Below are 16448 nucleotides of genomic sequence, written 5' to 3' on the forward strand. Positions count from 1 at the left end.
TTTCCATCTACGAACTGAATATACTTTCCTGCAACCCGCCTCACCCAATGTCATACGGTTCTGCTATTTTTATACTTTAGAATCGGAACCCCCATCAGAAGCTAGCCAGCTAACTAGCTAGTAGTCAGTTAGCCCCTGCTAGCGGTCTTCACCGTTAACTCGGACACCAGCCAGCTTCAGCTCGGTCAATACCTGCCAGTCTGCACAGCGCGATATCAACCCAGAGCATATCGGACTGCTTTTTCTCTACCTCATCACCGGATTCTTGCAGCAAGCCCTGGACCATTACACCGGATCGTCACAGCTAGCTAGCTGCAATCGAGTGGCTATTGCTGGTTAACACACCTGTCCCGAAGCAAGCACCAGTTAGCCTTGAGCTAGCTTCGAGCTAGGCCTTCTCCCGGCTAGCCAAAGAGGTCTACCAGCTAATTCTTGGTCTACTATACCTCTTTTGCCAATTGGCATGGACCCTTTATTGCCGACACGGAACCCCACCGATCTATCACGACTGGTCTGCCGACGTAATCGCCCGAGGTGTTTTCAGCAGGCTTTTCCGTTGCGACGTTGCCGAAGCCCATCTGCCATTCCCGCCCCACTAGCTCTGAATCGCCATGTCTCCAGCTCGCCTAGCGTAGTAGTGGCTACCGAAGGCTCCCTGACTCATTGGACCCTAATGTCAATATGCCTTGTCTATTGTTGTTTTGGTTAGTTATTATTGTCTTATTTTACTGTAGAGCCCCCAGCCCTGCCCAGCATGCCTTACTTAGAGAGCCCTTTTGTCCCACCTCCCCCCACACATGCGGTGACCTCACATGGCTTAACTGGTGCCTCTAGAGACAAAACCTCTCATCGTCACTCAATGCCTAGGTTTACTCCACTGTTCCCTCATCCTACCATACCCTTGTCTGTACATTATGCCCTGAATCTATTCTACCATGCCCAGAAATCTGCCACTTTTACTCTCTGTTCCAAATGCACTAGGCGACCAGTTCTTATAGCTTTTAGCCATACCCTTATCCTACTCCTCCTCTATTCCTCTGGTGATGTCGAGGTTAATCCAGGCCCTGCAGCCCCCAGCACCACACCTGTTCCCCAGGCGCTCTCATTTGTTGACTTCTGTAACCATAAAAGCCTTGGTTTCATGCATGTTAACATCAGAAGCCTACTCCCTAAGTTTATTTTATTCACTGCTTTAGCACACTCTGCCAACCCTGATGTCTTAGCCATGTCCGAATCCTGGCTTAGGAAGGCCACCAAAAATTCTTACATTTCCATCCCCAACTACAGCATTTTCCGACAAGATATAACTGCCAAAGGGGGCGGAGTTGCAATCTACTGCAGCGATAGCCTGTAGAGTTCTGTCATACTATCCAGGTCTGTGCCCAAACAATTCGAGCTTCTACTTTTAAAAATCCACCTTTCCAGAAACAAGTCTCTCACCGTTGCTGCTTGTTATAGACCCCCATCAGCCCCCAGCTGTGCCCTGGACACCATATGTGAATTGATTGCCCCCCATCTTTCTTCAGAGTTTGTACTGATAGGTGAACTAAACTGGGATATGTACAATCTAAGCTGGCCGTCCTACAATCTAATCTAGATTCCCTCAATCTCACACAAATTATCAAGGAACCTACCCGGTACAACCCTAAATCCGTAACCATGGGCATCCTCTTAGATATCATCCTGACCAACTTGCCCTCTAAATACACCTCTGCTGTCTTCAACCAGGATCTCAGCGATCACTGCCTCAGTAATGGGTCCGCGGTCAAACGACCACCCCTCATCACTGTCAATACCCTCGTAAAACTGACTATACTACCGATCCTTGACTTTGGCGATGTCATTTACAAAATAGCCTCCAACACTCTACTCAGCAAACAGTGCCATCTGTTTTGTCACCAAAGCCCCATATACTACCCACCGGTGACCTGTATGCTCTCGTTGGCTGGCCCTCGCTACATATTCGTCGCCAAACCCACTGGCCCCAGGTCATCTATAAGCCTTTGCTAGGTAAAGTCCCACCTTATCTCAGCTCACTGGTCACCATAGCAACACCCACCCGTAGCACGTGCTCCAGCAGGTGTATTTCACTGGTCATCCCCAAAGCCAACACCTACTTTGGCCGCTCTTCCTTCCAATTCTCTGCTGCCAACGACTGGAACGAATTGCAAAAATCACGAAGCTGGAGACTTGTAGCTCCCTCTGTCTCTCTCTCTCTAACTTTAAGCATCAGCTGTCAGAGCAGCTTACCAATCACTGTACCTGTACAGAGCCAATCTGTAAATAGCACACACAACTACCTCATCCCCATATTGTTGTTTATCTTTTTTCTCTTTTGCACCCCAGTATCTCTACTTGCACATCATCATCTGCACATCTATCACTCCTGTGTTAATGCTAAATTGTAATTATTTCGCCTCTATGGCCTATTTATTTCTTTACCTCCCTAATCTTCTACATTTGCTCACACTGTACATTTTTACTGTTGTGTTACTGACTGTACGTTTTGTTTATGCCATTTGTAACTCTGTTGTTGTTGTTTTTTGTCGCACTGCTTTGCTTTATCTTGTCGCAGTTGTTGTAAATGAGAACTTGTTCTCAACTGGCCAACCTGGTTAAATAAAGGTGAAATAAAAAACAAAAATAAAAAACAATGCTAAAGGTTATAAAATCAACAAACTTTCCTGCAGAGCATAAAAGCATGTCTACCACCTTTCACTAAGTATGTCTCCTACACTGTTCAAACAGACACCATTCCAAAGCAACACACAATAACTAAGATCAATAATTAACACAGTAATGAAAATCAACACACTCAAACTGAAAAGACAAACACTTGAAACTGTTGAAGGTGCAGTTGATGGTACTTGTATAGCAAGGTTTGAATGAAATGAAACACACTTTGGGTGGAATTAAACAACATATTTGACAAACTAACACATTTAAAATGTATAAATGAAGATGCATTGTCCTTATGCAGATGCTGTCTTCACGTGATCTATTATGTAATGTAGGTAATTTACCTCAACCTTTCTCCACCGCAATTCCATGTATTTGATGTATTCAAACACCACTGAAACTAGTGAACTAATCAGCAACGGGTGTGCAAGTGTTGGAGTACAACTAAATTATGGAATGGCTGGTGGGCCTCGGGGATTGGGTTTAATCCTACTTTCATAGCCTGAACCAGAATCCTTCACTTTAAACAATTGTTTATTACTGTGATCTTATCAAAAGCTGATTTAGACAAATGGAGAAAGTGACCCATTGTGTGCCCCGTTTCAGATTTTGGCCATGACCGGACCTGTGAGGAGAAACTGTGTCAGCACGAGTGTACCCACCTGAACAGGACCGGCTTCATCTGCTCCTGTAGACCTGGATACAGAGTGGACCCGGACAGCACCTTCAACTGCATAGGTACACACATATAAAGACATTCTCACTAGGGTTGACCCAATTTAGTCGTCTGGTCGATAGGCTGTTTGTTGTTTGACCGAGATTTCTTTAGTTGAGCAAAAAAAATAATAATCATGATGTACAAGACACCTATCTGAGTGGACTACTCCATTGTGGAGGCTGTGGGGATGGCGCAGTCCATCACTAAGGCATGTGCTACTGAAATTGCATATGGTTAAGGACAATGGTACGACACTAATAATTTTTAAAATATATTTTATAAAAAATGCGCTTTCTCCCTCGTTTGATAGTGGTTGCTGTCCGCTGTTCTGAAACATGAGCGTGCCTTTGAATTGATGCCTTTTCCTAGACCATGTTGCTATGTGCATAATAGCAAAGTTAACCACTATATTGGTGTTGAGAACAATGTGGTGGAGGCAGCAGCAGAGTTAGGAGGCGAGAAAACAGCCCTTGCCTTAATTGTCTAAGAAAAGTGAGGAGAGAGGAAACCCAAACTTAATTAGGTCTATCTATAATCAATAGCCTAACTGTTAAATGTGCCTGTTTTTTTTATCATCCATGTATAGTTTATCTACAGAAGTAAGACAGATCCTGCTTGTGTTGCCTGTTTGAGTGTTTGTTTAACAGCCTACTGATTCCCGTGAGTACCAAGCCTCATGCAAGACAACATGTCGGATAAACAATTTCACAAATTCGGCTGTTTTTAATATTTGCTGTGCTATAATTTTTTTCATTAGAACAGACTCTCTGGTATTGCTTGTTTATTTAGTGTTTTATACTGTTCCAAATTGTCAGGAAAATAATATTTATAATAACAATAAGCCTCCTTTTCTTGATCTCCTTGTTATTGTTATTTTCATGATCATCGTTATAAGTAATGTCATTATCATTAGCAGGGTTAGTCGTTTTTAAGATAAATGGAATTGTTTTAAGAAAGTCATACCAAGGATAATTTTTCTATTTGATTTTTTTAATTTTAAGACGCCTTGAAGTATCAAAAAAATATATAACAAAAAATATTATAAAAATAATTTTTGGGCCTTACTGCTATTAGCCCATTCAAACGCATTGAATAACAGATTCATTACATGGAACAGCAGATAGTCCCAAAAAAAAAACCTAAATGACGTTTGTTCTGAAGTGTCTGTCCTATATCTCAGAGATGTAAGAAAGATCAGGAAACATTTTGTTGTATTTTTTTGTACATGTATTTAACCCCTTATTTTTGTCACTAAACAGTGTCCATATACTGTTTTGTTTCAACTAGTACAATGGGACCTTCAGACTAGTCTTTTGAGGCCTAGAGCAAAACAAGACTCTCACCTTTACACAGAGGGGTCATATTAGTGTGTAGCCCAAACCGTTTGGGCGCTACAGACAGACGTTGGCAAATCGGTGGTACCGACTGCAGATGAGTCCCAAGACGCTTGTGGGGGTGTCATAGAGCAAGATTCTCGTCTTTCCATAGAGGGGTCATAATAGTTCCTAGGCCAAACCATTCGGACGCTACAGACTATTTTGTGAGTATACCGATCTTCGGGTCATCGTGTTCGGACAAACACCGCTCTAGTTCTATCACCTTTCACTGCAGCTACGGAAGTGTTACTTAGGCGGATGCGGTCGACTGAGATGCGTCCAATGTCAAATTGATATCTCTAGATTAAACTGACAGACTTTAATGGGGATTTTTGTACCATGCGAGTTTGATTTCCACGAGGGCGCGGACATCGGCCTTAGGTTAATTATTTAATCAGACAGAGCGCTTAAAGCACCAGACAAGCTCAGTGCATATAGTTGATTTGATTAAAACTCATAGGATGTGTCTATATATGGACAAATACACGTTTAAAATATGTTGACCTATCACGATACATGCATGCCACACACACTCCAGAATTCACTTAAACAACATTCAACTTAGACTACACCCACACAGACATAAGCAACATGAATATTGTTTATTAACTGGATCGTTGCTTTCGTTCCATCTCTTCCTTGTAGAGTTGTTGTTCACTGAAAACAACGAAACACAATCAACGCAGCGTAGATAACCCTCTGAAAGAACATGAATCAAAGTGTTTGTGGTAAAAAAGCAGCATTAGTACAACTCCTTTTTGTGGTTATATACAGTATTGGTCAATTCTTTGTCCAAAACATGTTTTGCTTAGAAAATAATATTTAAGTCCACGTTTACAATATGGAGGGCAAAATCACTTCCTGACATCCACCCACCCCTACCTAGACCTTGCTACCCTATAAACAATAACAAGCACATATAGTTACTTAACTTTCTACCGAAATTTTCCCCAGATATCAACGAGTGTGAGGTACATGGGACTTGCCCGCAGGTCTGCAAGAACACCAAGGGCGGGTACGACTGTGAGTGTGCCCCCGGGTACCGCAAAGTGGGCAATGGCAACCAGTGTGAAGCTGAGGGTGAGTTCACACCTCTACCATACTGTTGTTTAGAACTGAGAAAGCTTTGCTTTAGAAATATGCTAATTGCTAAGTATTTTGCTAATTAAAGACCAGTTGTCTAATTTGCAAATTAACAGTTTGTTGTTTCTATCTCATTTTAGTACTGTTTAGGCCTATAAATGGACTGTTTGGGATTTCAAAATAATCTCCATAATATTATACACTATTATGAACAAAGAGTAACAATATTGTTGTTATTACAGTTGCTATTCATTTATCGATGTTTATGGAGAAATGTTTTATGGGGAAACTTAAAAAATGAACTCTTTCCTACTTCAACACAAACTTACCAGGTGCCGGGCCACTCCTGTTGCTCCCAGAGAATATCCGTATCCGGAAGTTCAACTTGCAGATGGAGGCCTACCATGACTTCCTCGAGGAGCAGGAGCACATCATGGCTCTGGACTATGACTGGGACCACAACAACACTGGACTCAGTATGTCACACAAACAAAATTAGCTGCCTCCTATGACCCAGACAAAATAGCTACGATAATACTAAAAATACTCTTTTATTAGTTTTTTTTTTTTAAATGTAATTTATTTTTTCATTTTTCATTTACAAAGAAACAAAGAAACATTATGCTTCCAAAGAAACTTTACTCATCAAAGTCAGGAATGCATATTCAAATACATGTTTAACATGTTAGTTAAACTTACATGGAAAACCTTAATTGTCATCAATATCATAAAAAAGTTACTAATTATATTCAAACGGGACTAAGTGATGCAAAATAATAATCCTGACAAAAATAAGGTCTCCGCGTTAAAAGAGAGCTGAGTAAGCTCTCCGCGTCTTTCTCAGGTATGGTGTATTTCACGGTGGAGGGGAAGGACAATGCGGCAGGCGCCATCAAGAGGGCATATATACCCACAGTGGATGACAATAGCAACAATATTGCCGCCGCTGTCGACCTGGGCATCAAATACATTACCACACCAGATGGCATCGCTGTTGACTGGGTCGGAAGGTAGGATGGCATGGCTGCGCCTCTTTTATTTACTTATTTGTTTGTTTGTTGTTCAGCTTCCCTTGTAATGAAGAACTGGGCATACTCCCCTACTGTGTGGTTTTGTGTTTCATTCATATTCTGAAATGTTCACATTATGGAAATGTAATGTAATCTGTTAGCTAATATATATCGATCACTGAAATTGTCATGGCAGTGGTATCTACACGTTACTTGTTATATTTATGTTAATGGCTATGAATGACTTTGATATGCAGTGCTATAACATGTTTGGGACATAACATAACACGTTCTTTATTTTCCTGTGAATAGGAACCTGTACTGGGCGGACTCGAGAGTCAAGAGGGTAGAGGTGGCCATGCTGGACGGGCGCTACAGGAAGCACCTGGTCAAGACGGACATTGACCATCCCTCTGCTGTGGCTGTCAATCCTCGACTGGGGTGAGAATCATTGTAGGCTGCAATGAGTCTGGGACTTGTATTGGAAGCTGTGGATGATGCTTCGAGAGGCTCACAATTGTTTTGTCCCAAAAAATTCATACACATAGAAACTGTGAACTGGTTTCAACTGCAAAATTGATGGATCATCGCAGTACGACAGTTTTCACAATTGACGAGCAAGCAGTCATGGATGAGACATGGTCATATTTGTCGTTGACCTCGGAATTCTTTGGACAAAAAAATCTGACGTCTGAAAATCCCCTTGCAAAATAAATCTACTGAAGGTGAAACACTTATCCCTCATTTTCCTTTTCCACTTTACCATCTTCATCCAGGATGCTGTACTGGGCGGACCGCGGAACCGCGGCCAGGATCGAGTACTCATGGTTGGACGGGCAGCACCGGAATGTCCTGGTGCCCGACGGCCTGGGTTTTCCCACAGGCCTGTCAATCGACTACGCCAACGGTGACCGGGTGTACTGGTCCGATGCCAAGGAGAGTCGCATTGAGTCGGTGCTACCTTCCGGAGAAGACCGCCGCACTGCACTGTATATTGGTGAGGCTGGAGGGCGGAGTAATACACAATGGGGTGGAGGGAAACACATGACCTGAAAATAGTCTTATTTTTTATCGTTTGCTTTACTTGTACAAAACTCTATCATACGATTGCCCTGCCTCTCTGTGACAGTCGGCTGACTTACTATTCAAACTTCATGCTTTTTTAATTCTTTAAAGGGACATTACACTCAATCTAAGTGTGTGGAGAATTGGTTCGTTTTGACATTGGACTACTTATAGGTCTGAAAATGAACAGAAATTTAAGGTGGTTCATGGTTTCTAACCCTATTTTCTTTCATCGGTAACCTGTCATTTCTAACCCCTGTCATTTGTCTCTGTGGGCCCAGATGTGCGGTACCCTTTCAGTGTGAGTGTGTTTGAGGACCACATTTACTGGAGCACGCAGGAGAAAGGGGAAGTGTTCCGGCAGGACAAGTTTGGCCGTGGCACCAAGACCAAGCTGCTCACCGCTGGGCCCTGGCTCACCCAGATCAGTGTGTACCAGCAGCAGAGATACAACTCAATAGGCAGTGAGTGACACTTCAAACATCTCTTGTGTTTCCTGTTTGAGAATAAATTAAAATGCTGTCTAGGTTTAAGTGACATTGTTTACTTGTGTCTGTCAGTGAAAACCCCTTGTAAAGGGACCTGTAGTCACTTGTGTCTGCTCAGACCTGGAGGCTACACCTGCGCCTGCCCTGAAGGATCCAGCTTTGTCTCTGGCAGCAACACAGACTGTGATGCAGGTACCATAGCCTCCTCCATCTTGGACTGATGACTCTGTCTTGTATTGTAAATGTCAATGATCTGTATCTTGTTCCTCTTGGTTTGACTGTTGTGGTTAGCTACATTAGGTTTTTAATCTATTTTGTGTGCCACAACAAAATTGGAATAGCTGTAGGTGGGTCAAAAATACACATTTTTGAGACACTGTTCCAAACTTTAGTATTGGGCAGAGACAGGATATGATGTAATACCTTAAACAGAATGTAACACTATAAAGGAAATTGTGCTGAAATTGTGCTGACTAGTGTTGACCATGTATTAACCTTTGAACTCTGACCTCTGTCAGGATTTGACCCCCCACCCACCATGCCCCCTCCATGCCAGTGTATAAATGGCGGAACATGCTACTTTGATGACAACAAGGCCATGTGCATGTAAGTTGTCTGTTACATTAACTTGTCCTATTAGTGCCATTTTTAAGTGTCCCCGGGTCCTTAAAAAGTATTAGTCTTAAATGAATTTATCTGATTTAAAAGCCTTATTAAATCCTAAAATGTCTTAAATTCAGTATTCAAACGTCTTAACAAATGTGACGGAGAGGACTAGAGTGTTTCCTTTATATTGTGCCGCTGCTAAGGATCCGCCACTTTTTTTCCATTTTTGCCTAAAATGACATAGCCAAATCTAACTAGCTGTAGCTCAGGAGCTGAAGCAAGGATATGGATATTCTTGATACCATTTCAAAGGAAACTTTGAAGTTTGTGGAAATGTGAAATTAATGTAGGACAATATAACGCATTCGATTTGGTAAAAGATAATACAAAGAAAAAAACGTGTTTTTTTTGTACTGGTTTTGTACCATCATCTTTGAAATGCAAGGGAAAGGCCATAATGTACTATTAAAGCCCAGGCAGAATTTAGATTTTGGCCACTAGATGGTAGCAGTGTATGTGCAAAGTTTTAGACTGATACAATGAACCATTGCATTTCTGTTCAAACTGTTGTATCAAGACTGCCCAAATGTGCCTAATTGGTTTATTAATAACTTTTCAAGTTCATAACTATGCACTGTCCTCAAACAATAGCATGATATTATATCACTGTAATAGCTACTGTAAATTGGACAGTGCAGTTAGATTAACAAGAATTTAAGCTTTCTGCCAATATCAAATATGTCTATGTCCTGGGAAATGTTCTTGTTACTTACAAACTTGTATGCTAATCGCATTAGCCTACGTTAGCTCAACCGCCCTGTTGGGGACCCACCGATCCTGTAGAGGTTTTAATTGTTGCCACCACGGCAAACAAAATACACAAAATTGAACATCAAATAATACCTGAGGCACACTTTCGATGATGTTGAAGAGCTATCCAACCACATGTCTGTGTGCGCACATCCGGTGCGTGTGCCAGTGCGAGTCGGTCCGTTGCCAGAGAAGAGAGATGAGAGCAATAATAAGTAGCCTAAAAAGTAGCAATAGTAGCCAATAGGCAATAGTAGCCTATAGTAGCCTAGCAATTGTAGCCTAATAAGCCTATACAATTTGATAGACAACACAAACATTGCCCTCTTATCGAAGCAAATGTGCGTACACCTGTCATTTCGGTGATTAGGCTACACAAGTTCCTGCAGATGTTTTGGCTCTAAAAGCCATTATTTGGTCAACAATAATGTGCTTTAATTAATCTGCTTCCTGCAATGAATGTATCTGCCCTGCCCCTGTTTTGTCCTGGCTCTCACTTCCGCTCACCTATTTAAACATGTAGTGAAGGGAGAGATGTATTCTGATACGTGCAAGCATACTGACAGTTGAGCAACATTTCAAAATGTAATTGTGTGAAAGACCGTTTAAAAAAAAAACTACTGATGCTGTTGTTAAAAAAAGAGGAGAGTCTCAGCTTTATGGGAGTGTAACATTTTTTTCTCTACTGTCAATACAGAGGAAATAACACCACTTTACAAACAGAGTATGTCATTGAGAGCACGTAGCTGGCTAGTGGTGGCTATTCTGGGGGTAGAACCTATTGGTCAGTCTGTTATTTTTAGCCATGATGCTCCTGTACTTCCCGCATCTGAGTGATGGAAGCGGGGAGAACAGGCCGTGGCTCGGGTGGCTGAGGTCCCTGATAAACTTCTTGGCCTTCCTGCGACACCTGGTCTGGTAGGTGTCTTGGAGAGCAGGCATTGTGCAACCAATGGTGCGTTCAGATGAGCGTACCACCCTCTGTAGAGCCTTGCGGTCAGCGGCGTTGGAGTCATCGTACCAGACTGTGATGTAGTCCGACTGTATGTTTTTGATGTGAGGGCCTTCTGGGACAGGCTGAATTTCTTCAGCCTCCTGAGGTTAGAGTGGCTGTCATTCCTTCTTCACCACAGTGTTAGTGTGGTTTGACCATTTCAGCTCTTTGGAGATGTGGACACTGAGGTACTTGAAGTTTTTGACAGTCTTCACAGCGGCCCCATTGATGAGGATGGGGGGCGTGCCCAGCCGGTTTCCTCCGGAAGTCCACAATCGGCTCCTTTGTTTTGCTGAAGTTAAGAGGTTTTTTACCTGGCACCACACCGTCAGTGCCTACCTCCTCCCTGTAGGCCATCTCATCGTTGTTGGTAATCAGGCCTACTACTGTCGTGTCGTCAGCACTCTTGATGAGGGAGTTGGAACTGTGTGAGGCCATGCAGTCGTGGGTATACATTGAGTACTGGAGGGGACTGAGGACATACCCTTGTGGGGCCCCCATGTGGAGGAGGTAATGTTGCCTACCTTCATCATATGGGGGCGGCCCATCAGGAAGTCCAGGACCCAGTTGCATAGGGAAGAGTTCAGTCCCAGGGCTGTGCGCTTTGTGGTGAAACAATGGTTTTGAAGGCCGAGCTGTAGTCGATAAAAAGCATTCTCACATACAGTACCAGTCAAAAGTTTGGACACATCTACTCATTCAAGGGTTTTTCTTTATTTTTACTATTTTCTACATTGCAGTGAAGATATCAAAACTATTAAATAACAAATAGAATCATGTAGCAACCCAAAAAGTGTTAATCATATTTTAGATTCTTCAAAGTAGCCACCCTTTGCCTTGATGACAGCTTTGCTGGATCTATTGGGGCGGTAAGCAAATTGAAGTGGGTCTAGGGTGTCAGGGAACTAGCCTCTCAAAGCACTTCATGATGACAGAAGTGAGTCATTTAGTTCAGTTACCTTTGCTTTCTTGGGTGCAGGAACAATGCTGGACATCCTGAAGCAAGTTAGGACAGCAGACTGGGATAGGGAGAGATTGAGTATGTTTGTAAACACTACAGCCAGCTGGTCTGCGCCTGCTCTGAGGACGCGGCTAGGGATGTTGTCTGGGCCGGCAGACTTGCAAGGGGTAACACATTTAATTGTCTCACTCATGTTGGCCATGGAGAACGAGAGCCCACAGTCCTTGGGAGCGGGCAGCGTCGGTGGCTCTGTGTTATCCTCAAAACGGGCGAAGAAGGTGTTTAGCTCGTCTGGGAGCAAGACGTCAGTGTCCGTGACGTGGCTGGTTTTCCCTTTGTAATCCGTGATTGTCTGTAGACCCTGCCACATATGTCTTGTGTCTGAGCCATTGAATTGCAACTCCACTTTGTTTCTGTACTGACGTTTTGCTTTGTTTGATTGCCTAACGGAGGGAATAAGTACGCTGTTTGTATTCAATCATATTCCCAATCACATTGCCATGGTTAAATGCTGTGGTTCGCGCTTTTAGTTTTGCGCGAATGCTGCCATCTATCCACGTTTTTTGGTTTGGGTAGATTTTAATAGACACCGTGGGAACAACATACCCTATACACTTCCTGATGAACTCAGTCATCGTGTCCGGGTAAACGTCAATGTTATTCTCTGAGGCTACCCGGAACATATCCCAGTCCGCGTGATCAAAACAACCTTGAAGCATGGATTCTGATTGGTCAGACCAATGTTGAATAGACCTTAGCACGGGTACTTCCTGTTTGAGTTTCTGCCTATAGGAAGGGAAGAGCAAAATGGAGTTGTGATCTGATTTGCCGAAGGGAGGGCCGTAGACGTCTTGAAAAGGTGAGAAACAGTGATCTAATGTTTTTCCTAAGCGAGTACTACAGTCAATATGTTGACAGAACTTCGGTAGCGTTTTCCTCAAATCTGCTTAGTTAAAATCCCCAGCTTCAATAAATCAAGATATGTGGTTTCCAGTTTCATAAAGTCCAGTGTAGTTCCTTGAGGGCCGACGTGGTATCGACTTGAGGGGGAATATACACGGCTGGGACTGTAACTGAAGGGAATTATCTTGGGAGGTAATACAGTCAGCATTTAAATGAGATATTCTAAGTCGGGTGAACAAAAGGACTTGAGTTTCTGTATGTTATTACAATCACACCATAAGTAGTTCATCATGAAACATTCACCCCCACCTTTCTTCTTCCCGGAGAGTTCTTTATTCCTGTCTGCATGATGAACTGAGAACTGAGCTGGCTGTATGGACGGGGACAGTATATCCCGAGAGAGCCATGATTCCATGAAACTGACTGTTACACCCTGATGCCTCTCTGGAAGGAGATCCTCGCCCTGAGCTTGTCTATTTTGTTGTCAAAGACTGAACATTAGCGAGTAATATACTCGGAAGCGGTAGATGGTGTGCACGCCTCCTGAGTCGGACTAGAAGTCCACCTCTTCGCCGCTGGCGGCATCTTGGAGCAGCCTCTGGGATAAGTTCAATTTCCCTGGGGGGGTACGAACGAAGGATCCAATTCGGGAAAGTTGTATTCCTGGTTGTAATACTGGTGAGTTACCGCCCTCTGATATCCAAAAGTTATTTCCGGGCTGTATGTAATAACAAAAAACATATTCTGGGCTAATAACGTAAGAAATAACACACACACAAAAAAAAAACACTGCAGAGTTGCTTAGGAGCTAGAAGCAGAGCTGCCATGTCTGTCGGCGCCATCAACAGCTAACTGGTCTGCACATGTTCTGAGGGCACGGCTAGGGATGCCGTATGGGCCTGCAGCCTTGCGAGGGTTAACACGCTTAAATTACTTGCATACGTCCTCCATGAAGACCGTAACCACATAGCCCTTGTTGTCGTCAAGGGCTCTACTCAGCAGCTCAGAGTCGTTTTGCTTAAAGCATGAGAAAAAGTTGTATAGCTCGTCTGGTAGGGCGGCATTGGTGATAATCCGTGATCATTAGAAGCCCTTCACATGCACCTCGTATCCACCTCTTTTCCTCCACTTTGTCCCTATATTCATCATCTTGATCAATCTGCGTAGGTTGTATTTGTACTGTTTAACCATACAATTGCCCCTGGTCAATATGCACAAAAAACATTACAAATCAAAATCATATATTTAATTCATGCATTCCATTAACATGTCTTACTTGGCACTGGAAAAACTCAGTCTAGAGCTACCTTGCTTCAAAGTATAGCCATTTGATACCTGATTCACTGAACAAGGGAATTATTTTATTAGGCTTTTTGGTTGTAGGCTAATGTTCTAACGGTATAGCATAATAACTCCAAGAGAGCTACTGGTTGTGTAGACTTTTGTTCCACCCTCAACTCTAACACACTAACTGCTCAACAGGACCTTGTTAAGCTGACTCAGGTGTGTTTGAGCAGTGCAGGATTAAAAGCCTGCACACCCAGTGGCTTGGATTTCCAGATGGAGAGTTGACCACGTGTTTTATATAGTAACATAGTTGTATATTTTACTTTAAGGCATTTTCACAGTGGTTTCGTTATGATATTGAGCATCATTATACTAAACTTGATATTGGTATCGAAGCCAAAATTCTGAACACTTAGGCCTAGAGTTTGTGATTTAGCTAATGATTTGCCCATTTGGGGTAGCCTAAACAAATGCAGATGGGCAACCCCATGCTTCAGCCATCTATATCCTTGCCACTATGCTACTACATCCGTTAGGCTACAGGATAATGTGCATTGCTAAAATAGCACACCTGCCTGATAATGTACTGTAGGTTATAGCCTTTGGTGAAATTCAAACATAAAAATATTACTTTTTGCCAACATGGAGTGGAATATTAGCAGGTGTGTGGCGCTTGCAAACCTCAAAATTGGTATTGATTTGCATTCCAAGTGGCATTAAAAAGTCTTAAATTCAACAAATAACCTGAACATAACGTGTGACTCTGTCCTTATTATGGATAGCGTACGAGCCCTGCCGGTGTTACCTCTCTCTGTATAACATTGGTTACATTTTTTTTCCTCAGATGTCCTTCAGAATGGCAGGGAGACTTTTGCGAGATAAACATATTTGGGGTGGTCGCATCTTCAGGTACATGCTACAGTTCATCCATGATCCATCGTTATTTTGTTCATACATATATTTTTTTCCATACCACAAGATGCCAATGTCTTTCCGTCTCCCCTTTCTCTCTGTCTTTCTCCCTTTCACCTCATATCCTTCTCTCCCTTCTCTTTCACCCTCTCTCTCTCATTCTGTCCCTCCCAGTGGGTATAGCCATCGGGGTGACTGTACTGATAGTACTTCTCCTTGGGGGTCTGGTCTATGCTGCCCAAAGGAAGGCCAGTGTCACGGAGACAATACGCCACATCATGCCAAGTATGCCTAGCTTCAGGTGAGCCACAGTTCCACAGGTACTGCCACACTATATCTTGTCCACTAGCCCACTAGAATCTCAATGGATGCTAATGTTAAAGCTAGCCCCCCCGTCTCATTCGATTCTAAATCTAAAGGGATGCTAATGCTAAAGCTAGCCCCCCCATCTCATTGGATTCTAAATCTAAAGGGATGCTAATGCTAAAGCTAGCCCCTCCATCTCATTATATTCTAAATCTAAAGGGATGCTAATGCTAAAGCTAAGTTTCCTCATAATACAGAGCTAATATCTGTGTCCTAATCCTTTCATTCATACCAAGTGTACTTTTAATGGATATTTTCAGGGGTTCCCCATATCAAAGCTCTGACCCATCAAAGGAGGAGGGGAGTGACCCGGGCCCAAGCATCAAAGCGGTTTGTCTGATCATGATTTCTTAATAACCCATAAAACAAAAACATTAAAGTATTTCAATCAGTATTTTCCAGCACACAGACGCACGCCTACGGTACTGTGGTTAGCTTATGTTCATGCAAGGGGTCTCTTTACATAGTCTTTACGGTCTATGTCTCATCTTTGTCTCATCAATGTCTCATCAGGAGCCCTGTACTGCTGTTTCTATGGAGGAGGCAGGGGGGAAGAGTTTTGAGAACCCCGCCTATGCAGCTGAGGGGGATGAGAGACCTGCCCCTAACTGCATTACTCCTGCCGTCCTTGTGCCCAATGGGACAGCAATGGTCAATACACCAAATATACTTTATTAGCCAATATATGTACTATGTAACCTTTTATTTAACTAGGCATGTCAGTTAAGAGCAAATTCTTATTTACAATGACGGCCTACACCGGCCAAACCTGGACGATGCTGGGCCAATTTTGCGCCGCCCTATGGGACTCCCAATCAGGGGCGGATGTGATACAGCCTGGAATCGAACTAGGGATGCAGTGCCTTAGACCACTGCGCCACTTGGGAGCCCTATAATGTACTGTATTCTGTTAAATCATCCCAATGTGGATTTCAGCAGTTCTATGATTTTATTTTTACTAAGACAACACTTGCGGGTCACATCCAATCAGCTTGTGGGCCATATTGAAGACCCTTGATTTGGAGTTTCAATTGAGAGCTAGTTAAAAAGTGTATTATTATTGTTTTTAGGGACATGCACTGAGCAGTATGAAAATCTCATTCAGAACATAGAACATGAGGAAGACCACCCTGTCGACTGTATCTTGCGTGTAGTTCTGAACTGTTCTTTATGATGTCCTTGGTTCTATA

At 42.9% G+C, this 16448-nt stretch overlaps 1 protein-coding gene across 1 annotated transcript in view; it reads left to right on the forward strand.

The window, feature by feature from the left end:
- The window catches only part of lrp2b (low density lipoprotein receptor-related protein 2b), a 116031-nt gene that overhangs the window by 97605 nt on the left and 1978 nt on the right, over positions 1-16448 (forward strand). Inside the window, exons 67-79 of the mRNA XM_090202411.1 lie at positions 3286-3417; positions 5728-5853; positions 6189-6332; positions 6701-6866; positions 7179-7307; positions 7643-7863; positions 8213-8395; positions 8492-8611; positions 8938-9025; positions 14825-14889; positions 15067-15193; positions 15519-15588; positions 15772-15909. Of these exons, the coding sequence (XP_090058537.1) occupies positions 3286-3417; positions 5728-5853; positions 6189-6332; positions 6701-6866; positions 7179-7307; positions 7643-7863; positions 8213-8395; positions 8492-8611; positions 8938-9025; positions 14825-14889; positions 15067-15193; positions 15519-15588; positions 15772-15909 (1709 nt within the window). The remainder of the gene's footprint in view (positions 1-3285; positions 3418-5727; positions 5854-6188; positions 6333-6700; positions 6867-7178; positions 7308-7642; positions 7864-8212; positions 8396-8491; positions 8612-8937; positions 9026-14824; positions 14890-15066; positions 15194-15518; positions 15589-15771; positions 15910-16448) is intronic.

This window comes from Oncorhynchus mykiss, chromosome 16 (assembly GCF_057628025.1).
Source record: "Oncorhynchus mykiss isolate SJ-2025 chromosome 16, ASM5762802v1, whole genome shotgun sequence".
NCBI classification, from domain to species: domain Eukaryota; kingdom Metazoa; phylum Chordata; class Actinopteri; order Salmoniformes; family Salmonidae; genus Oncorhynchus; species Oncorhynchus mykiss.